This window comes from Heloderma suspectum, chromosome 13 (genome assembly GCF_057233095.1).
Source record: "Heloderma suspectum isolate Gila_16-S chromosome 13, 16-S_ref, whole genome shotgun sequence".
Classification (NCBI taxonomy): domain Eukaryota; kingdom Metazoa; phylum Chordata; class Lepidosauria; order Squamata; family Helodermatidae; genus Heloderma; species Heloderma suspectum.
Window position 1 is genome coordinate 28,489,556 of NC_139470.1, and position 22,953 is coordinate 28,512,508.

General features: G+C 51.6%; 2 protein-coding genes across 4 annotated transcripts; both read right to left on the reverse strand.

Moving 5' to 3' along the window:
• Positions 1 to 505: 505 nt before the first annotated feature.
• Positions 506 to 4,937, reverse strand: LOC146336268 (uncharacterized). 2 transcript variants are annotated; one of them, XR_014785718.1, is made up of 4 exons: positions 4,809 to 4,937; positions 3,971 to 4,048; positions 2,944 to 3,871; positions 506 to 2,884 (listed from the first exon to the last, which is right to left on the reverse strand). XR_014785718.1 is itself a non-coding variant. In XM_084819541.1 (3 exons), exons 1-3 carry the CDS (start codon positions 4,915 to 4,917, stop codon positions 3,690 to 3,692), a joined length of 369 nt encoding a protein of 122 aa, XP_084675667.1. In that variant the 5' UTR covers positions 4,918 to 4,937; the 3' UTR covers positions 506 to 3,689. The 2 variants fall into 2 exon arrangements, 1 of the variants encoding a protein (XP_084675667.1); XM_084819541.1 differs by having other exon boundaries at positions 506 to 3,871.
• Positions 4,938 to 9,563: 4,626 nt separating this feature from the next.
• On the reverse strand, positions 9,564 to 19,957 carry LOC146336269 (group 3 secretory phospholipase A2-like). Of its 2 annotated transcripts, none has more exons than XM_084819543.1 (5): positions 19,423 to 19,957; positions 13,876 to 14,008; positions 12,005 to 12,139; positions 11,623 to 11,786; positions 9,564 to 10,701 (listed from the first exon to the last, which is right to left on the reverse strand). In XM_084819543.1, exons 1-4 carry the CDS (start codon positions 19,913 to 19,915, stop codon positions 11,669 to 11,671), a joined length of 879 nt encoding a protein of 292 aa, XP_084675669.1. In that variant the 5' UTR covers positions 19,916 to 19,957; the 3' UTR covers positions 9,564 to 10,701; positions 11,623 to 11,668. The 2 variants fall into 2 exon arrangements, with proteins under 2 accessions (XP_084675669.1, XP_084675668.1); XM_084819542.1 differs by having other exon boundaries at positions 11,623 to 11,789.
• Positions 19,958 to 22,953: the final 2,996 nt, after the last annotated feature.

Sequence of the window (22,953 nt, forward strand, 5' to 3'; positions counted from 1 at the left end):
ACACCTGCCCAATATCAGAAAAAAATAGGTGCGGGGTATATATTTTGATTTTCTTTTAAAGTGAACTGCCAATAACATTTTTATTCCTTGGAAGAATTGGATAAAAATTGCAGGATTCATTGCCCAATCAGAGGAGATCATGTCTGCCAAATTTCAGAATGATAGCCACAGGGGTTTTTGTGCAAGGTGGCCTTGACATTTTGAAGTCTCCAAAAGAGGACATACTTATCTCCCTATCTTCCTGGTGGACCATTGTTCTGAAAATTACGGACAGCCTAGAGTTGTCCCTAAGTAAGAAACCAGCAAAGTTTCAGAAGGATAGGTGCAGCAGTTCATGTGGAAGGGGAGTTCTCCAATTTGGGGGAGGGAGGGATTTCCTTTCCTTCCCTTCCCCCTTCCCCAATAGTTTTTGGGTAAATTTGTATGAAAATGCATAGGTCATTAGAGGTGTCCCCCAGGCAAGAAACCTGCAGAGTTGCAGAAGGATATACATGCATGCAAATTTAGAATTACTAGAATTTATTTACATTTCACCAACGTTAGAAGCAGGGGAACATGGGAGCGAAGATGGTATTGCACTTATGTCCCGCTTGTGGGTTTCCCATGGGCATCTGGTTGGCCACTGTGTGAACAGAATGCTGGACTAGATGGACCTAGGTCTGATGCAGCACGGCTCTTCTTATGTTCTTAAATATAGAGTGCCCCTGAGCATATGCAGAATGCTTTCCTTTCACCACTGAGCACTTACATTCTCCCCCTACCAATTCTATTCCCCTCCATGCAACCACCCCTCCTCATCCTACCATCCTTCAGCAACTCTTCATAAAAACAGGTGTCTTGTCTTGGGCAACTCCTCTCTACCTCCTCCTTGTTATGCACAAGCTCTCATTGTATCTTCCTCCCCATAACTTCATTTGTGCCAGGACTTCACCAGGATTCAGCCAATGAGTCTGTTTTCAAAACTAGGGCTAAGTTATTGAGAAGCTCTGAGCACCTACTAAGTGCCTTTCCCTTACCACTGAAGCTAGAGTTCATGCAAAATGAAAGAACACAAATGACAAAACATGCACAGGACTGAGCTGAAAGGGTAGTCAATTCATTGGACTGGAATTGGGTGGGCACTGTATTAAGCCCGCAGTACCATGCTCACAACTCGGGACTTATTTCTGAGTAAACATGCAGAACGTGAGGGTGCAAACCCCGCTGCAAAAGTAGCTTGTGCTGCAATCCTATGCACACTTGCCTGAGGGAAAGCCTCATGAAACATACTGGGGCTTCTGAGTAGGCATACATAGGATTGTATAAATGAGCAGTGTTTATTTCCCTTCCACTTAAAAAAACAAACCTCAAACTCCTGTTTTTATTAAAGCTTTCTGTTCATAGGAACACAGGAAGCTGCCTTATACTGAGCCAGACCCTGGGTCCATCTAGCCCAGTATTGTTGACAGTGACTGGCAGCAGAGGTTCAAGCAGGATTCCTTCGTAGCCCTACCTGGAGATGCTGGGGATTGAACCTGGGACTTTCTGCATGCCCAGCATGTGCTCTGCCACTGAGCTACAGCCCTTCCTATTGCTGGATAATGGCAACTGACAAAGAAAACAGCCCCAGATTTGTCTCTCTGCAACCATGTGAACCCAATTTTCTCAAAGACCTGAGTGAGGAGAAGGAGAAAAACAAACCCTCTGGTCTGTTTGTATGAAGTCAAATACAGTTCAGAACTTCTCTTGCCCACCAAAGACAATTTGCTTTAAGAATTCCCCGCGATATGCTATGGGTGGAATAGAGAAGAGAAAGAAAGAACAGGATATGGGAGGGAAGAAGAAAAGAAGAATAGTTATTAGAAATGTGCAGGGGGGGGGGAATTCCCTAAGCAAAGTGGCTCCTTGCAGAGGAATTTAAGAGGCTGTAGAGGGTTTGTAAGGATTGCATGTACTTAAATTAACTTTATGAGGTGAGGTGGCTGAGGGCTTTTTCTAGCTTTTAAAACAAAACAAAACTGTAGAACCTATTTAAAAGCCTCAGCAGTTCCTCGATCATGACGCCACATAGTCCTAACCCTCCCTTTGGGATTATCTGAGACCTACAGCTATTTAGGAGAAATTAAAGTGGAGATGGAGAAAGAAGTTTGTGGAGGCTGATTGGATCCTTTGCTGAACTGAAGCTACTAAACTTCTGCAGAAGCCAAAGTTTCCAGTTCGGGGCAGTAAAATCAGACGCTGTGTGACATACCAGTATTTCACATGGAGCTCTTTTTTACCTTCCGTCTCCCTCTTCAAAATTTCATTGCAAGCAAGCTCCCAACAGTGGGTGTGTGAGAGCAGAAAAGGAGGGGGGGAGAGGGTTTTTTTCACCTAACCCCCCCCCCACACACACACACATCAGAGATTAGGGATAGTGACCTCCTAATGGTCACCTTAAATACTTTCTGATTAGGATCTCTGATCTCCTGTGTGGTGTGACAGTTTCAATTTTTGTTTAGGTCTTTGAGAAAAGGAAACCTTATGCATAGCTGGCAAAAAAAGCTACTGGACCTGTCTGAAATTGGGCAGGTTCAATCAGCTCCATGGGGGCTATAAGTTCTCCAAATTTCATGTATTTATCATACAAACTAAGAATATTACGGCCCTTTCTATTTTCCAATGCAAGTCAATGGGAAAATGTAAAACAAATAGCATTAGGGCAGCTCAAAAGATCTGGGGTGCAGCTCAAAAGAGCTGTCCCACATGTTCCCAGGTGGGCTTACCTGGAATGATGCCCTTGTGTGGCGTCTTCCCCTGCCCCAGCACCTGCCACATGGATGACAGCGGTTTGCATAATTACCCATGATGCAGTGCAGGTTGCCGTGTTGTCTGAACACGGTGCTGTGTGCAGCCAGGGTGGCTTCTTACCCACGCCACAACCCATGGCTTGTAGTAGGGGTTGTGGCGTGGGTAAGAAGCCACCCCTGCTGTGCACCGCATTGGCTTGGAACAACATGGCAACCTGTGTTGCATCACTGGTACTTATGCAAACGGCTGTTGTGCACGTGGCACGTGTGGGGGAAGAAGCCACAATGGCTTCTTTCGCCCCGAGATGGTCTGAACTCCCCTATGACCTTTGTTCTCCCCTCCCAGCTATGCCCAGTAATGCCACGGACAAAACCCTCCAGCAGAGAAGCACAGCCAGGTTCTCTACTTTGTGCTTCCGCTCCTTCCTAAGGGGTCAGTCTCGGAGAGCGGTGTCAGGGGAGTGCGCCTCCGCCCCCTGGCACATGTCCTGTGGGGTACCGCAGGGCACTATTTTATGGCCAGTGCTATTCAACAACTGTATGAGAAGCCGGTGGAAGCAGTCATCTGGGTATCTGGAGCGAGGTGTCTGGTGTGGAGATGACAGCCAGCCCTATTTTTCACAACATGCTTGGATGCTGTGGGGGGTTGGACCAGGGCCAATACATTGAGCTTGAAACCTGGCAAGATGGAGGCAGGATGGCCGGGTGGGTCATGGGTCTGAGAAACAGGTCAACTGCCTGTGGAAAGCAGTATATAAATCGGAATAAAAATAAACACCCAAATCACGCCAGGGCCCGTACTGTGGGTCAGGGTCCACTCGCTTAGCCCTCTTTGTTCAATCTGTCCCGGGCCGGGCGTGGCTGTGATCTGTCCTGGGGCTTCGCCACCCCTGTGCCACATGGAAAGAGGCTGCCCTGGGCTCAGCGGGGCCTAGCACCCACAGCGGCCTGCTTCAGCTGCACACATGTGTCAAGCAGCCAGACGGGCCTGCCCAGGGGCATCCATTCCTGGCGCTTCACTTTGGAGCAGGCGCCCAGTGCCTTGTGCATCGACCAGTTGATGAGGTGCTGGGCCCAGGATGGCTCTGCCAACATCGGTGCAACTGAGGGAGGAAAAAACACACACAGCAGTGTGACCGCTATTTGGAGCAAGGGGGGGTAACATGTGTTCCCCCACCCACCAGACGGCGTCGCAATCCGACCTGCCCAGATTCTCCAAGCGTCAACTCGATGCTTGTCTCTCCTTTCGTTTCTGCAATCGCTTGCGATCACTGTTGTATCTGCGCAAAAAGGAACATTGCACCAAAATGTGAGTATTTCTCAGCGTTGCCCAACTTTCCCCACAAAGTGTGAAATTGGGCATTTTTAACTGCACAATTTCAAAATGCTTTTCTCTTTGAAATTTGCATAATGTTTGAATGCAAGTGCATGTTCAAAAATTTGCAGACATTTTCAGAGAAGACTGTTTCTGCTTGTGTTCGCATTCAAAGTTGCGAATGGGGCGTGCTTGGCTGTTCTGCAAACACACAAGTGAAATTCTCGACCATGCCTATAAATGTGTTTAGTTTCTTCGCTGCTTCCCTGGCGCCACCATCTTGAGGCAAGAAGGGAACACTGCATTTCCAGCAGGGCACCGAGTCAGCGAATCCTTTTAAAGGGAAGCCGGGTTGGTGGGTGGGTGTCGGACCTTAAAGCCCAGTCAGGGAGCTCTGTACCATTCAGCTATTGCAGCGGAGAGGTTCTGCCCATTCTGTTGGCCGGGACAGGGAGAGCACCAAGTAATCTCCACCATTTCCCCCACATGCCTCGAGACCAGAGCTGGACAACTTGTGGCCTCCGAATGTCTTGGCCTACAACTCCCATCAGCCCTAGCCAGCACAACTATGATGATGGAGCGAGGGATGATGCAAGCTGTAAGGCACAGCATCTGGAGGACACAAGTCGCCCACCCCTGCTTGAGATGTCCCGCCTGCAGCCTCCCTTTCCTGCTGGACGCTCACCCTCTGCCCTGCCACTTCCAGGCATAGCCATCCTACTCACCTGAGCTGCTCCTCCTCTCCCTCCATGCAACGTGCAACAGCTTGCAGGACAAAACAGGAGGCGGAGACGTAGTCAGACAGGACTTCCCCTTCTCCCTCATTGGGACCATTAGTCCTTCGCAGGAACCAGGCCAGCCTGTAGGAAGAAGGTGGCTCAGAATCAAACTAGCATCATCTGTCTGTCTGTCTGTCATTCTGCCAAAAATGGCTCATCCAGCCCACATCAGATCTTGCTCTTCAGTATCCCTGCTGGCAGAATACGCAAAGACAAGGGGAAAGGCTGTGGCGCGGGGCAGAGCGCATGCCCAGCATCTCCAGGCAGAGCTGGGAAAGACGCCTGCCTGGAACCGGAGAGCCATTGCTGCTGGTCAGTATGCGCCAGCCTTCCCCCAGCTGTGGCCCCCCAGCTGTGTTGGCCCACAGTTCCCAGCTGTTGAAAGCAGGAAATGGGGAGCATCCGGGACCCCAGAGGAAGTCAAAGGCCTGCACAGGGCAACCCCCTTGCCCTCCGAGCCAGACCAAGGCTCGTGTCTAGTCCAGCCCAGGCGCTGGGCATGAGAGCGACCAGCATCCGATGTTCACAAGTTGTTTGTTTGTAATACATACTGCTTAATGTAACAACGTCCCTAAGGTATACTGCCTCTGTGTGTACAGCAGCCTTCCCAAAGGTTATGTTCTCCAGATTTGCTGGACTGCAAACCCCTTTTAAAGGGATCTAAGCCAGTGGCCGTTGTCACATTTTGTGGCACTAAATGCCCCAACCTGGTGGCCTCCACACGTTTTGGACTACAACTCCCAGAGATCCTGACCATTGCCCATGTTGGCTGAGGCTGATGGGAGTTGACGTCCACAACATCAGGACAGCACAGATTTCTAGTTAAGATGGCGAGGTGATCAGATTTTGCCTCCCCAGATTTTCAGCTTTTAAAATCCTGATTACTACTCAAAAGTGTTGTCTTATCTGGGCATTTTGCTTTAGCCTTGTATTCATTTTATTTATACATCCACTTGCTGTGCTTTTGGGAGGGGGTGAGTTTTACACCAAAGCCAAAGAAAGGGTCAGGAATTCCACTGACTCCTCCGGATAAACTTTCCAAAGTGGATCCTGAAGGGGGAGATATTGTTGCCTTGCAGAAAAATATGTCATCACGGTTATCTCAGCAGTCTAAGCAACTCGAGCAAATGCAGCTGACCTAGGATTCTATTAAATCTCTCCAGGGATCTCTTGATGCTGTCAGTATCTGTCTTCAACAAATGGAATCAAAAGTTACTACGCTGGAGGAGTGGGCTACAGCTCACGAGAGAACAGTGGCAGCTTCTCACCGTGTAATATGTACTTGTGTCTTTTAACTGGAAACCTTTACTGGGACAGCTAACTTGCGTGTCCTTGGGCTTTGGGAAGAGTCTACACAGGTGTAGCAGAGTTTAAGGATACATTACTGTGTGAATTATTGGCATTGCTACCAGAGTTTCAGCTTGATATTGAACAAGGCTGTCGTATTAGTTTTATTTATACATCTGCTTGCTGTGCTTTTGTGGGTGGGGTGGTGAATTTGATCATGGCTACACCAAAAGCAAAGAAAGGCTCGGGAATTCTGCCAACTCCTCCAGCTAAAGTTTCCAAAGGGGATCCTTGCCTTGCTGAAAAATCTGCCATCACAGTGATCACAGGAGTCTAAGCAGCTTGAGCAACTGCAGCTGATCCAGGATTCTATTAGATCTCTCCAGGCATCTGTCCATTCTATTGATGTCCGTCTTCAACAGATGGAATCAGAAGTGGGGGACTGTTGTCACGAGACAACCGTGGCACCTTCTCACAGCGTCTTGTGTCTTTTATCTGGCATCTTTTATGTACCTGTGTCTTTCATCTGGGAACCTTTTCCCAGAGCTAATCTGTGTGTCCTTGGGCTTTGGAAACAGTCTGTGCAGGTTGGTTGGGCAGAGTTGACGGAAACCTTGCTGCACAAGTTATTGGCGTTGCTACCAGAACTTCAGCTTGATACTGAACTAGCCCATTGTGTTCCTGGTGTGTTACTGTAAAGTTTTTAAGGCCTTCAACTAAAGAATATCTACTTCGTACAGCCAGACAGGGAGGAGAGCTTCATGGGATTCTGGCAACGATGAGAATATGCTTTATCCAGACTACACCGAGGAGGTCTCAGATTGGGGAAGGCAATTTATTAATTTATTAAATTTATTAATCGCCCATCTGACTGGTCACGCAGCCACTCTGGGCGATGTACAACCCACCATAAAACAATTTAAAACAATAAAATTTTACCATAAATTTTTTTTTTTAAATACCCTAGCCCCCCCCAAATGCCTGCCTGAACAACCACGTTTTTAATGCACGACGGAAGCTCATTAAAGAGGGGGCATGACGGAGTTCCCTAGGAAGGGAGTTCCACAGAGTGGGGGCCACCACAGAGAAGGCCCTCTCCCTCGTCCCCACCAGTCTAGCTGTCCTGGCTGATGGGACAGAGAGAAGGCCATCCGAGGCTGATCTTGTTAAGCGGCCTGTCCGGTGCTGCTGGAGGCGCTCCTTAAGATAGGCTGGGCCGGAACCATATAGGGTTTTAAAGGTCAAAACCAACACCTTGAATGTGGCCCGGAAAACAACTGGTAACCAGTGCAACTCCTTCAGCACTGGAGTGATGTGATCTCGCCGGCGGCTGCCTTTAATCAGGCGAGCCGCTGCGTTCTGTACCAGCTGCAGCTTCCGAACTGTCTTCAAGGGTAACCCCACGTAGAGCGCATTACAGTAGTCCAAACGAGAGGAGACCAGGGCATGTACTACCGATGGGAGCAGATGGTTGGGAAGGAAGGGGCGCAGCCGCCGTATCAGATGGAGTTGATACAGCGCTGTCCGGCTCACAGCTGACAAGCTGATTAAGGCAAGATCCTTGGCTAGAGAGCTGGGTCTGCACTGTCATATCCAGCATCCTGCTGGTTTTTGCATGGCGTAAGAACATCAATTAAAAAAATACCAGTCTCCTGCAGCAGCCGAGTCTTTTCTCAGAGACATTTGTACCGTGGACTCTTCAGCCACCTCCTCAGCTACCTCAGAAGTTGAACTGGGCCTTTAGCAGTTGGCCCTGGGCTGCTCACTAATGTCTACAAGCATCTCTACACCAGCCTAAAAGCCTGCATTTAAAATGCAGCTTTCTGCTTCTGTTTTAAATGCAAGATCACAATGACTCCCTTATTCATGTCCTTCCTTTTCCCCCATATCTGAGTCTTCCATATCTTTCATTGATCTCGCTCCTCTTCTTCCCACTTTTCCTCATTTCAGGGAGGGAACTCAAGCGGAACACAGTGAGGTAATTTGACAGCTCATGATCTGCGATCTATTTAAAAACGGAACAAAGGGCGTTTAGTGCAGGGGACGCCCTGGAGGTTCACGGCGTCATGTAAAGAACCCTCAGACCTCCGTGAAGGAGCAATCTCCATCACAGGATAAAAGCTTGTTGTGAAGAAAGCTTATGTTTTCTAAGTAGATAATGTCCTGGACATTTGACCATGTTTCATTTTGTTTCAGTTTCTTCTTTCTGTTTCTGTTTTTCCTCTTCTTCTCCCTTTTATATACTTTTCATAAATACTTAATATTATATATGCTAACAAGCAGATTAAAATATCTCCTAAAATACCCTTTTATCTCAAGATGAATATATGAATTTAATAATTGTGAGTGAGGTTTGGCTGCGGCAATCACTTTGCCCCTCTTGCTGGAAGACAGACTTTCTTTTATTGTCTTTTCTTTTTGTTTTCTTTTTGTCTTCTTTCATCCTCTTTATTGTACCTTTTGGGTTTCCTTTTGGTGGGGAATCTAGGTATTATGAAGGAAACCTGGTTTGTTTATTATTTTATTTCCAATACAGTTGTTTTATTCTTTATTTTTGATTTGTAAATTTTAGCAGAATAAATATTAGTTTGAATGTTCTTGAATTTTTTGGATTGCAATGTATTAATTCCATGATTTATATGATGTATCACTTAAATGTGGGTAAGTTGTGTAAAACTGGTAAAATTGCTGTATGTTGGGAGATGAGCAAAATGCGTATTTCGCTTTTTTCTTTTCTTTTTATGTTTAATGTGATCTCATGGAATGTTAAGGGACTGTGGAATTTAACAAGCAGAAGAGAGTCCTCTTTAAGTTCAAAGCACTCAATGCAGGTGTGTGTGTGGGTAACAAGAATCCCATTTGGTGGCAGCAGGCGAACATACTTTGAGAATGGATTGAGTTGGGGAGGTCTAAGTAACAGATACAAGTGATTTCTTTCCCAGTTCAACAGGTGGTTATTGATTCTGACGGACAACGTCCATTTCCTCTCTAAGTTAAAAGCACTCAACACTTACCTACATGTTTGTGTGTATATTTAACAAGAATCCCATTTGATAGCAGCAGACAAACATAGTTTGAGGAAGGATTGCATCGGGGAAGTCTAGGTAACGGATACTTCTACGCAGTTTAAAGGGGTTGCTGTTTTAATCCACAAGTGACTTTTTTCCCAGTTCAACAGGTGGTTGACAGCAGCTTTTTGATTCTGGTTGGGAAATGTCTCGATAAGGCTGTCGTTATGATTGATGTGTATTTTAGTAAATTGACTGATACTGCTTATGACTATTTGATTGTGGGTGGGGACTTTAATGAGGGTTTAGATCCACTGTTGGGCAGGAATACTTCTGCTCCCAGGAGGCAAACTGTGGTGAGATCTATATTTCAGACCTCTATGGTTGAATTCATTTTTTTTTTTTTATCGATGCTTGGTGAATTTTGCATCCTGATGAGAGAAACTACACTTTTATTTCACCCATCCATCAGAAACGTTTTCGGTTAGATTATTTTTGGGTTTCTACAATTTTAAGAACATAAGATGAGCCATGCTGGATCACACAAAGGTCCATCTGGTCCAGCATTCTGTTCATACAGTGGCCAACCAGCTGCCACGGGAAACCCACAGGCAGGACATGAGTGCAGCAGCACCCTCCCACCAAAGCTTCCCAGCAACTGGTATACACAGGCACACAGCCTCTGATACTGGAAGTAGCACAGAGCCATCAGGACTAGTATCCATTCAGTGTTTTATCCTCCATGAGTTTGTCCAATCCCCTTTTAAAGGCATCCAAATTGATGGCCATCACTGCATTTTGTGGAGGCAAATTCCATAGCTTAACTATGCAATGTGTGAAAAAGTCACACCAAATTAATGCTTCTAAATAGTTTTGCTGGTAGTTTCAGACCACACCTGAATTTGCTTGAAGGTGCAGTTTTCAGACTTGCTCAGGTCCCCTGGTCTGCGGTGCCTTAACATTTCTGATCCTAATGACGAGCTGTTCAAATCACAGATCTCCGCTGAGTTACTTGAGTATTTCAACATTAGTGAAGGTACAGCTGGCTCTTGCGTCAATGAGTGGGAGGCCTGTAAAACTTTTATACTGGGCCAAATAATTGCCTATGTATCTCATTATAAAAAATCAAAACAATGCAACAAGTAGCTCTGAACAACAAGTTGAAACTTCTTTTAACCCAGTTAGATGCTTGCCCAGCCCCCAACTTTATCAGGACTCGCCGAATATTAAGGATGAGTTGAATAGTATTCTCTGACAGCAGGAAGCCTTAACCTGTTCACAACAGGTTGGGAAAATGGTGAGCATCCAGGTAAGATTCTGACAAATCATCTCAAGCAGCAAAAGCACAGAGTATCTATTTCAGCTATTAAAAAGGAAAGTAATATTCGCCACTCCTGCAGACATCAATTTACAATTTCTAAACGCTTTATTCTAATTTGTATAGTACGAGTAGTGAAATATCAGAGCAGGACCCGGATGCTTTTTTCTTCTCATGTTGATCTTCCATGTCTAGGTTCTTCATAATGGCAATTTCTTTCAGCTTCCTTGCATATGGAGGAAATTATGAAAGCAGTTAGGAGTATGAGTACTGGGACATCACCTGGCTTGCATTGGTTTCCAATTGAAAGGTATGAAACGTTTTCCAAGATGTTATTTCCAAACTGCATCATCTTTATAATGGTATGTTTGAATCCAGCTCCCTCCCTTCTTCATGAAATGATGCCTATATTACTGTGATACTTAAGTCTGGCAGGGATCGTATCTATTGCAGGAATTTTTGGCCTATCTTGTTAATTAATGTAGACATGTTGGTCTTTTCCATTTACATTGGACTTTCTCCCTTCACAAGTTGTGGAATTTTCTTGTCCGTGTCCTCTCTCTAAATGGATGGTATTCAGTTCTAGGCGTACTAGAATGGATAGGATTGCTCCAAAAATTAGGGTTGCTAGAGATGTGTGGCATACAATGTCATGTCAATTACATTTTGAGCCATTTCCTCATGTTAAATTGACTTAATGGGGCCATCCAGACCTAATTGGTAAAAAAAATGTTTTTGTGGTGGATATGGTCAGATAAGGCAATTTTCACTTTCGATCGACAGGTGGGTGCTGGTAGTGAGTTTTTGTCATTTTCTACCCTGCGTGTTAAATATGATTTGTCAGCTACGGCTGAATGGCAGTTCTTGCAAATGCAGCATTTGCCAGCATCCAGGTTTAACTTCGTCACTTTTACAGCTTCAGCATCTCCCTTGTTATTGGAAGCACTTGTTGAGCTGGTCAGGCAAAGCAACCTATGATCCATGTCTATAAATACTTACAGTTGGTGAATAAATATGATATACAGGGTGTTAAGCAGGAATGGAATAAGGAACCAGATGATCCCATTTTGCCTAACCAATGGATCACCACCTTGGTGTCTGTACCTGATGTGTCTATGGATTCGACACGTGACAGTGTTTCACTCACCGAGGCGGCCCCTCTGCCCAGCTACGTCCAGGTGGGTTTGTCCCAGTCACTTCCGTTTCTTCTGGCTGCGCTTCCTGCCCTCGCCACTCTGTGTTTCAGCTTGGGCTTGATATGGGGCCGCAGAAACCAATTTAGCCACAGGCATGATCTCACTCTTTGTACACCTACTAAGGGAAGGAGGATAAGACCAGGTGCTCCACTTGCCTTTTAACCCTCTGCTCCCACATCTGTCAAGCAAGGGCTAACAGGACTATTCAGGGTGGGGAATGTGCCCTTTTCATGGTGCCCAGGCAGCCACCTGGAGTGCCTACCGGGCTGAGCTGGCCTCATGTGCCACCATCTAGGGGAAAGCCAGAAAAGCCCATGGAGGCCGATCACTCACTGTTGCCAGAAGTTCCAATCCACGCAGCCCTCGCCCTCCTCCAGCTCAAAGCACGAGATTTTCAGCACGGTGAAGTAGGTCATGCCAACTAGGTCAGCAGTGCGGTCTTTGACATTCATCAGGCAGCTCCTGAACCTGCGAAGAGAGCCGGAGGAAGCATATTAGCTGCGGGGTGGGGGCAGGCAGCTGCAGAGAACCTGGAGCCCTCAGAGGCCGGGGGACAGACTCCTGCGTAGCCCGGAAGCATTCTTGCAAGTCACGTCATCACGGGCTAGCCTCCCTCTCAAGACTGCTGGAGGCTTTATTCCGATGCTGTGTTCCACCCATCTCCAAGGATCTCAGAGTGGTGTGGTTTGGCCTCACGGCAGAGCTGAAAAGCAGGTCAGGCTGAGCGGGGATGGCTCAAAGCCCCCTGCCCATGGAATACCACTTTCACACGGGAATCTGAGCTGGGGATCCCCATACCAAGCCCAATATTTCAGGCCCCAATGTTTCCTAAGCCTGATAGTTCAGTATTTCACTGCAACGAGGCAATGATTATGCGCCTGGCAGACGGCAGCTTCCCCAACCCGGGGAACCAACTAACATCCCTCATCTGAAACACCCACATGTAATAAAGGCAGCTGCCCATAGCATCCATCTGAAGGCTCATACAGCACCATCAGAGAAGAAAGGGCTAATCCAGGCAACAGTCCTTCCTTCAGTTCAGACATGCGGAAAGATCCAAGAGCTCACTGTGCTTGCCTAGTCCAACCATTGTAACAGGTAGCTGACAAAGCTACAGTACAAGCCCTTTACACAGGCAACTTTGGTTGTCTTTGAAGTCTGGAAGCATGCCATGTTTTCCAAGCATCTTCCCCTGGTGAAATAACGTCTCTGGAGCTAACTGAGACAGCCTGCAGCTTCTTTCACAGTCATGTCTGTTTGCGCTTTCAGTCACAAAATTTGCACAAGGGACACTGCAAGCTGTGAAGAAGCAAAGAATGGCTTGGGGGGGGGGCTTTAATTGGGACTTTGACATGCAGGGTGAGTTAGTCCCCTCTTCCTGTGGTCCCGATCCCGCTCCATAACTTGCCCTGTTTCTTGTTTTTTGTTTTTTTAAACAACAAACTGGAGACATATGAAATCTGATCATGTCTTTCTTGGATTGTCTACCTTGGCCTAAACAGGTTCCACCGGAGCAGATAAAGTAAGTATTTAGGATGAAGGGAGCAAGCTTGGGCTAGGGTCCTCTCGTGAGGTGGCACAGCAAATTTGCCAATGACATGTGGTGTCTGGGGGGGGCTTTAAAGCAGGGAGGCCAAAAGACTAGAAGAGCTGCTGGGGAAGGAAGAACCTTCCATGTTTGGCCTTCTGAGTCCAGCAGTTATTCCCTGTCTCTCCCTACACAGCCAATGCAGATGCCTTCATACAAAACAGCTCAAAACGCTCCAGGCTCTGACCTTTAGTCCATCTAGCCGGTATTTGACTGACAGCGGCTCTAAAACTGATCTTGAGCAGAGGTCTTCCCCAGACAAGTGAACAGAGATCCCTTTAACTGGCAATGTCACAGACTGGAGCTGGGCCCTTTGGCAGTGCCGCTACCACCGTGCAATGGCCTCACCCCCCGCCCCGAGAGGCCTCATCCAGGGTCAGAATCTGGCTTCTCGCACCCTAAAGTGTGAACCATACACCTAGATCACCTAGATAAGTGTTTCCCAACCTTAGGTCCCCAAATGTTGTTGGACTATAACTCCCATTATCCCCAACCACTGGCCATCCTGGCTGGTATTATTGGACTTGTAGTGCAACAACATCTGGGACCTATATTTGGGCATTACTATCTAGATAGATCAACAAACTATGAGAAGGTCCCACCACGCTCTACTCACTGGTTATCACAATCGCAGTGAGAGACAGTATGCGGGCGATAATTGCGCATCCCGTGCTTATATTCCAGGGCGGCCATTGTATCGCTACAGTGGTCATGGTCTCGACAGCACATGTCTGTGTCCTTCTCAGTCCCTGTAACAGAAGGGGTCAGGATCAGGCTGAGGACTACTGCCCCCACCCAGATGGCACCAGATGACCACACAAAGGCTGGATGTGGAAGTGGCAGTGAGCATTACAGGATCAGACAGGAATGGGTTTGGTGCAGGAACCCTCATGGCTGCAGCCTTCCAACTCTCTCGTGTCCCACCTACAGCTTCTATGCATAAGCTGCCAATATAGGTTTAATGCTGACTGGTAATTCCGTGCAGCCCTCGTTTGTTTAGGCTTGGCCTAAGGCTGTAGAGCTGTGAGTTCGACTCCCACCCAATCCCAAGTCACGTGTATCAGAACATTCGGGGAGAACCTGCAGCTCAGTGGCCGAGAGAAATGCTTTACGTGTACGGTGTCCTCACTTATGTCCCCAGCGAAAAGGATCTTGTGTAGCGTGGGCAGGAAGGCTTTACTGAAGGCTAGCAGCAACGACACTGGGCTGGCTGGACCAATGAACATAAGAACATAAGAAGAGCCATGCTAGATCAGCACCCTCCCACTCATGTTCCCCAGCCACTGGTGCAGCAACGACACAGGGCTGCCTGGACCAATGCTCAGACTTCTAAGCAGCTTCCCGAGTTCATGATCATGGGGCAGAATAGGGAAAGAAGGGGTGATCTGGCCAGCAAACAACCCCGGATTGTGGACACCACGGGAGCAAGGAGTCCATCATATTGGTCTACACTAAGCAGTTTTGCGTCTCACTTGGCAATTGCTGCAGTTGACAAAGCAACTACCGAATCTTGAGGTGCAAGATTGCTGTCCACCCTGGAGATATCTGGCACAGACGCAGCGTCTCCGGAGCAGAGGGAGCAATATCCAAGCAATATCGACTCCACCCCGTCTCAGAACGAAGTCTGGCTGCTCCTTCACCCCAATAATCATAGAATCATAGAAGTAGGGCTGGAAGGGGCCCACAAGGCCATCGAGTCCAACCCCCCGCTCAGTGCAGGAATCCAGGTCAGAGCATCCCTGACAGGTGGCTGTCCAGCCTCGTCTTGAACGCCTCCAGTGTGGGAGAGCCCACCGCCTCCCCAGGGAATCATAATCCTTGATATATGTATTGACTCAGCATTGCAGGAAAAGTGGTACAGGAAAAGCATTTTGCATGTCCCCACACTCCCATTTGCACTCCAGGACTGCACCCTGGCATTTGAAACAGACTCCAGAGCACAGGCTAGGCTTAACTTAAACCCTCTTAAGGGGAGCAGATAAAGGGAAGTACACCGGGGAAGAGGCGTGCTTGCCGCCACTGGGCCTGCTGCTGCCGCTGCTGCCACCACCACCAGGCCTTCCCTGTGGACTTCTGCCTGGCAGACCGCCAGTCCCTGCAGGACCAGGCCCCCAGGTACCGAGCCAGTTGTGCTGCTCCACCTGCCCCTCCCTGGAGGGGCTACATAAGCTGGCTGGCTGAGGTGGCCTGGGAGAGCCAGGGCCTGCAGGAGAAGCCACCACCACCACCACCACCACCACCGGGGAAGAGGCGTGCCTGCTGCTGGGCCTGCTGCTGCTGCCTCCGCCGCCACCACCACCAAGCCTTCCCTGTGGACTCCTGCCTGGCATTATTTTTAAGGGGATTTTTAATTTTTTTTCCGGGGGATTTTGTTGTGTTTTTAGGGGTGGGTAGCCTGCCTGATAGGCAGGAGCGAGGGGGCATGTGTCCACCTGATGGAGGCAGTGGGGGGAGTGTTGGGGGCCAGAACATACCGAGGCTGGGCGGCAGGCGCTGGCGGAGCGCTAGGGGCAGGCCATGCCAGGTAAGGGGAACGAGGGAGAGATGTGTAGTATCTGTCCCCTGCTCCGGCCCTGGCCAGAGCCAAAGGATGGCTGGGGGAGGCGTGACCCCATCTTCTGGCCTTCGTTTGCTGCTCTGCAATGCCAGGTCTGTTACCCAGAAAACCTCCCTCATCCATGACATGATCCTGGATGAGGGTGCAGACCTGGCATGTATTACGGAGACCTGGCTGGCCGAGGCTGCTGCTCCAACCCTTGCAGCCATGTGTCCAGCCGGATTTTCGTATGCACAGCAGCCGAGGGCTGGGGATCGGGGAGGGGGAGTGGCTGTTATCTACCGAGAGTCCTTGGTCTTCACCAGACCCCCTCTCCGGGAGACCACGGTTGCTGAGTGCATGTACTGGAGGTTGGGCCCGAAGGGCAGTCTGGGGATTCTGCTCGTGTACCGTCCACCCCGCTGCACGACTGACTCCCTGGCCGAGGTGCTTGAGGTGGTCTCTGATGTGCGTGTACAGTCCCCTAACTTACTGGTGTTGGGGGACTTCAACGTACATTCGGAGGCCATCCTCACAGGAGCACCTCGGGACTTCATGGAGACCATGGCCTCCTGGGAGCTGCACCATATTCTAACTGGGCCCACCCATGTAGTCGGTCATGCACTAGACCTTGTGTTTGTTTCTGGAGAAGCGGGGAGTGATCTGGAAGTCGGGGGTATATCCACCACCCCCTTGTCATGGTCAGATCACTATCTGGTGATGTTGGACTTCTCGCTTCCACAACCCCTCCGCAGGGGTGGAGGACCCATTAAAATGGTCCGCCCCAGGCGTCTTATGGATCCAAATGGATTCCTGAACGCACTTGGGGATTCTCTGGGGCATGCCAACGGCCACTCGGTCGAGACCCTGGTGGGTGGCTGGAATGCCGCAATCACTGGGGCATTAGATCGGGTGGCTCCGAAACGCCCTCTCCCCCTGAACAGGGCTCGGACTGCACCATGGTTCAATCCGCGGTTACGAGCTCTGAAACAGGAGGTGAGACGGCTAGAGCGCCAGTGGCGGAAGTCTCGCTCCAAAGACGATCAGACACGGGCTAGAGCTGTATCTTCAGCCTATCACGTGGCAGTGAGGGCAGCAAAAAAGGAATATTATGCTGCCTCCATCGCGTCTGCAGAGTGCTGCCCCAGGAGGCTGTTCCAAGTGGTCCGGAGCCTGGTCGGTCCTGTGGCTCCGGAACCACTGGAGCATTCTAAGGCCTCCTGTGAGGCTTTGGCAAGGCACTTTGCAGATAAAATTGATCAGATTAGGTGTGTTACTTTGCACACTGTGGATACAGTTAGTGAGCAAGAGGCGGCCTGTGGCAAACCGGTTTTGTGGGATCGGTTCCAGCTTCTTCCTCCTGATGAAGTGGACAAGGTGCTTTCATCTGTAAGGCCGACCACCTGCTTACTTGATCCTTGCCCATCTTGGCTCATTATGAGCTGCAGAGAGAGGCTGGGTGAGGGGATCAAGGCGGTGGTGAACGCCTCCCTTGAGGAGGGAGTGATGCCATCAGCCCTCAAGGAGGCAGTGATAAGACCGCTCTTAAAGAAGCCCTCCTTGGATCCTCAAGTTCTGAACAACTTTCGCCCAGTCTCAAATCTGCCATTTTTGGGCAAGGTGATTGAGCGGGTGGTGGCGGTGCAGTTGAAGGCACACTTGGAAGTAACTGATTATCTAGACCCATTTCAGTCGGGCTTCAGGCCTGGGCATGGGACAGAAACGGCCTTGGTCGCCTTGGTGGATGATATGAGGAGGGCTCTGGATAGGGGTGAATGCTCCTTCCTTGTTCTCCTCGACCTCTCAGCGGCTTTTGATACCGTTGACCACGGTATCCTCCTGGACTGCCTGGAGGAGTTGGGCATTGGAGACACTGTATTGCGGTGGTTCCGGTCCTTCCTCTCTGGCAGGTACCAGAGGGTAGCACTGGGAGAGGAGGTTTCGGACCCGTGGCCACTTACTTGTGGGGTGCCACAGGGTTCCATCCTCTCCCCGATGCTATTTAACATCTATGTGAAGCCGCTGGGGGCTATCATCAGGAGATTTGGGGTGCAGTGTCATCAATATGCGGATGACACGCAGCTCTACCTCTCATTCCAATCTTCACCAAGGTTGGCCGTAGAATCCCTGTCCAAATGTCTGGAGACGGTGAGTGGCTGGATGGGGAGGAATAAGCTGAAGCTGAACCCTGACAAGACGGAGGTACTTTTGGTGGGAGACAAGAGGAGGCTGGGGGATGTTGACCTGGTGTTGAATGGGGTATGGCTACCCTTGAAAGACCAGGTCCGCAGCCTGGGGGTCATTTTGGACTCCCAGCTGTCCATGGAGGCTCAGGTGTCAGCTGTGAGCCGGACAGCGCTGTATCAACTCCATCTGATACGGCGGCTGCGCCCCTTCCTTCCCAACCATCTGCTCCCATCGGTAGTACATGCCCTGGGCTCCTCTCGTTTAGACTACTGTAATGCGCTCTACGTGGGGTTACCCTTGAAGACGGTTCGGAAGCTGCAGCTGGTACAGAACACGGCGGCTCGCCTGATTAAAGGCAGCCGCCGGCGAGATCACATCACTCCAGTGCTGAAGGAGTTGCACTGGTTACCAGTTGTTTTCCAGGCCAAATTCAAGGTGTTGGTTTTGACCTTTAAAACCCTATATGGTTCTGGCCCAGCCTATCTTAAGGAGCGCCTCCAGCAACACCAGACAGGCCGCTTAACAAGATCAGCCTCGGATGGCCTTCTCTCTGTCCCATCAGCCAGGACAGCTAGACTGGTGGGGACAAGGGAGAGGGCCTTTTCTGTGGTGGCCCCCACTCTGTGGAACTCCCTCCCTAGGGAACTCTGTCATGCCCCCTCTTTAATGAGCTTCCGTCGTGCATTAAAAATGTAGTTGTTCAGGCAGGCATTTGGGGTGGGTTAGGGTATTTAAAAAAAAAATTATGGTAGAATTTTATTGTTTTAAATTGTTTTATGGTGTGTTGTACATCGCACAGAGTGGCGGGGTGACCAGCCAGATGGGCGATTAATAAGTTTAATAATAAATAAATAAATAATACTCCTTCACACAGCACACAGGAATTCACTTCCAGAAGATGTAACGGTGGCCACCAATTTGTAGGGCTTTAAAAGGCGACTGGACGAATTCTCGGAGGAAAGGGCTATCAATGGCTTCTACTCCGGACGGCTCTGTGCCGCCTCCAGGACCAGGGGCGGTGAGCCTATGTGCACCAGTTGCTGGGCGACATGGGCGGGAGGGTGCTGCTGCACTCGGGTCCGGCTTGCGGGTTTCCCGTGGCAGGTGGTGGGCCACTGTGCGAACAGAAAGCTGGACGAGATAGACTCTTGGTCTGGTCCAGCACGGCCCTTCCCGTGCTCTTGCGGCATGGGTCCCTTCGCTGCTGTGAAAGGTGGGTCTTCTGTGGCTAACGAGCCGTGAGCTGGCGGCGCGGCTGGATGCACGCAACACAGCGCCCACGGTTCTGCAGCGACCCGCAGCTCAGCACCACGCGCGCGCAACCTTGCGCGCGGGCTGCCGCGTCGCGTGAGCCCCGTCTTCCCCCCTCACCACCCGGGCGCGGGCGCTGCTCTTGCGCCCCGCTGCCGCGCAGGGCGCCGCTCTGACGCGCCCACTTACCCAGCTGAGAGTAGTCGCTCGCCGCGTTCCCCGCTCCGCACCAGAGCGTCCCGGGCATGATGAAGGCGCCCCGTCGGTCCCGCTCGTCCTCCGCGTCCTCCCGCAGGGGCCCCGGCGCCGGAGCCCCCCTGGCGGCCTTGAGCCCCCCGCAGACGCCCTTCTGCGCCTCCAGAGTGGCCAAGAAGCGCTGCTTCTCCGCCGCCGAGACGACGAGCGCCTGCCGCTGGTCGCACGTCGCGGCGTACCATTGGGTGTGGGCCGGCTGGTCCCGCAGCGCGCACGCCAGCAGCTTCCCGCCGGCGTCCCAGACGCTCTGCACCAGCACCGGCGCCAGCCCGCCGGGGCGCTGCCACAGGAAGCTGAGCACCGCGCCGCCGCCGTCCTCGCCCTGGGCCACCGTGTGGCAGGCGGTGTCGGCCTCGCTCCACGCGCCGGAGCCGCGGGGCAGCGCCAGGGCGGCCGCCAGGAGCAGCAGGGGCCGCGCGGGTGCCATCTGCGCCCGCCACGCGCGCACGCCCGGAGCCGCGGGACGAGTGGCGCTGCCCTCCCGCGGCCGCGCTTTTCACGCGCGGGGATCGGCCTCGGAGCCAATCACGGGAGGGCGAGGCGGGGGGGCCCGCCGCATGTTTCCGGGGGGCGAACCTGCGCAGCAGTCCGCGGTCGCCGCTGGCGCGCGTAGCGCGCTCCGCCGCCGCGCTGGCATCGCCGTCGAGGGTGCCCAGGAGCGCGCGCGGAGGAGGGAAGATCCCGGGACTGAGCGGCACCGATGCAGGATGGCGTTCCGCTCAAGAAGCTTCGCGAAGTCCCGCGAACGTTGTTTGGCGCGAGGGGCAAGAGCGCGCCGAGGAACGCGCGGCGAAGAAGAGCGGCGGGCGCGCAAGGCAGCACAGCGGCCGCCGGATACCGCAGCGCGCGTCTCGTCGCATGCTGCCCGCATCCAGCGCTGACAGCCTCCCGCCGCCGTCCTGGGAGGACTTCCTCCGCCGTGCGAGGTTGGCGGACGCGCTCAAGCACAGCCGCCCCCGCCTGGCGCCCTCCGCGCGCTTCGGCCGCAGCCCAGCGTTGCGGGCCGTTGTCCGTGCGCCCGAGAGGCACGAGGCTGGCGCGCGGCAGGGGAGTCCGTGGGGGACATGGGAGGCGAATGTGCGCGCTTGTTCAGGTGGGGGGCTGTGGAGGAGCCCGCGCGACGCGCTGCCCTTCTCGCGTTGGCATCAGCCGCTTTTCACATCAGCTGGCAATAGTCAAGGCAAAAACGCAGGGAGAGCCCTGCTGGACCGGACCCAGGGTCCATCCCGTCCAGCACTCTGTTCACACAGCGGCCAGCCAGCTGTCGATGGGGGCCCACCAGCAGCACAGCAGCACCCCCCGCCCACGTTCCCCAGCAGCCGGTGCGCAGAGGCTCACTGCCTCTGGGGCTGGAGGTAGCGTGTGGCCCTCAGGACTGCTAGCCGTTGATGGACGTCTCCTCCAGGAATGTGTCTGTCCCCTTTACAGCCACCCCAACGGGTGGCCATGACTACATGCTGTGGCAGAGAACTCCAGAGTTCCCGCGCGAGGGCCTAAAAGCCCCTTCGGGGCCGCATGCCACCATGTGTATTGCAGCCACTCTCCGTGGGGCCCGATGGAATTCCTGCCGCCATCCCCAGGTCTGATTTACTGGCCTCCCCAGTCCGGGCCTCGCCTGCCTGGGTTGTGGGGAACTGCAGGCCAGAGAGAGCCCATGGGGCAGGCATGCGCCGCACACGGTGCTCTTGCTGCGCTCCAATGGAGCTGCTCCGGCGTGAAGGGGCCTGGCTGGCCGTCCTGCCGCCTGCGGCTACCGCGTTGCCTGACGAAGACGCCCTCTGTGGTGCTGCTTAAACACAAGGGCTTCCCCCCTTCCCGTGTCTGATGGAGTGACCCCCTCTCCTGTCCTGAGCCAGTAGGGCCGGAAACTGATGGGCAGGTGCAGCGTGAGAAGCCACGGCTGCTGTGCTCAGAATGATGTCATGGGGGGCAGTGGCACCTCCTGTCCCCCACGAGTGGAGCCCATGGGCTACGGGCAACCCTGACACACACACACACACACACCCCAGCAGTGCCTAGCCCGTCTGACATGGCTTGCAACACGTGGCCACAGGCGCGGCTGGCCTGGGAAGCCCACCTGCACACAGCATCCCTACTGCCAGTCATGCATAGTGTAGAGAAGCCCACTAAAAGAACATTGTGGATCTCACACACTGCTTTAGAAGGGTGTGTCAGATCTTCTTCACTGGAGTATTATAGTTATAATTGCAATCCTGAGTGGTCTAAGAAAAAGCCAGAAGGATGACGTCCCCAAGGTTCAGGCTGGTGTTGAACCGAGGAAGAAGAAGCTGAAGGAGAAGCGTGGTCAGAAAGGAAAGCATCTGGCGCATAAGACAGGTCATGTCAACCACCTGAGTCATTTCTGCATTCCACGGAGCAACTTGGGCTTTGATAGGAGCACCAGCCATACCAGCAGTAAAAGCCCCCAGAGCCCTCTGGTATCCATTGGCCTCCAGGGGCAGACTATTTTAATAGGTCCCCAACCCTTGAAGAAAGGGAAAGGCTACCACGAGTCCAAACCTCAGTAGGAAGTGATCTGACCATGACAAGGGGATAGATGTTAATTCCCCCACTTTCAGATCACCATCCTCCTGCCCAGTCGAGAAAACCAGATCAAGTGTGTGTCCTTCTACATGCGGTGGGCTGATGACATGTTGAGACAGCCCCATGGTTGTCATGGCAGCCATGAAGTCCTGAGCTACCCCAGATACAGCAGCCTTGGCATGGAAGTTGAGATCCCCCAGAACCATCATCCTAGGGGTCCTCAGCACCAAGACCACCTCCATCAGCTCAGGCACGGAGTTTGATGGGTAGCAGGGTGGGCAGTACACCAGCAGAATCCCTAATCTGTCCTGGGTACCCAACACAAGGTACAAACACTCAAGATCCTCACTCAAATGAACAGGAAGCATAGAGAGTGGGATCGAATTCCTATAGACCACGGCAACCCACCCTCCGCAACGCTCAAGTTGGTGGTGCTGCACCGAGTACCCAGGAGGGCACAGCTGGGTAACACCATTACAAGTCTCAGTAATACATACCAGGTCGGCCCCCTTATCCACAATCAAGTCACAAATGAGGGAAATTTTGTTTTGGACTGACCCAGTATTCAGCAGGCCCGAGGGCGTGCTGGTAAGTCCACCAGGAACCAAATGGCTGGGGGAAGAACCAAAAGAGGGGATAACTGTAAGCTATCTAGCCCCTCTTCTCAGCTGGCCTGTTAATCCCCCAATGCCATACCTCCCCCTCCCGTGACCACATTCATGGGGGCACCCCCTTGCCCCCCTGAGTTGCCCAGCACATACTAAAAATACACAGGTGTAAAATAACACACAGCAATATAAAGGAGAGAGCAACAGCTAAAAAGGAGCAGATGAAGATCCACATTTGTCCTTATTCTTCAAGCTGCTGCCCTCTGCTGCTGCTCGTTGCTGCTATGAGCTGGCCGAACTGGCCGTAGGCATC

Excerpts from the sequence above, each read along its gene's own strand:
- LOC146336269 (XM_084819542.1), bottom strand. The coding sequence starts at position 19,915 with ATGGCACCCGCGCGGCCCCTGCTGCTCCTGGCGGCCGCCCTGGCGCTG. Across the intron at positions 12,140-13,875 it reads CACTGCGATTGTGATAACCA|GTTCAGGAGCTGCCTGATGA; the intron begins GTGAGTAGAGCG and ends CTCTCTTCGCAG. Across the intron at positions 11,790-12,004 it reads GATTGGAACTTCTGGCAACA|TAGGTGTACAAAGAGTGAGA; the intron begins GTGAGTGATCGG and ends TCCTTCCCTTAG.
- LOC146336268 (XM_084819541.1), bottom strand. The coding sequence starts at position 4,917 with ATGGTCCCAATGAGGGAGAAGGGGAAGTCCTGTCTGACTACGTCTCCG. Across the intron at positions 4,049-4,808 it reads GGAGAGGAGGAGCAGCTCAG|ATACAACAGTGATCGCAAGC; the intron begins GTGAGTAGGATG and ends CTTTTTGCGCAG. Across the intron at positions 3,872-3,970 it reads CGCTTGGAGAATCTGGGCAG|TTGCACCGATGTTGGCAGAG; the intron begins GTCGGATTGCGA and ends TTCCTCCCTCAG.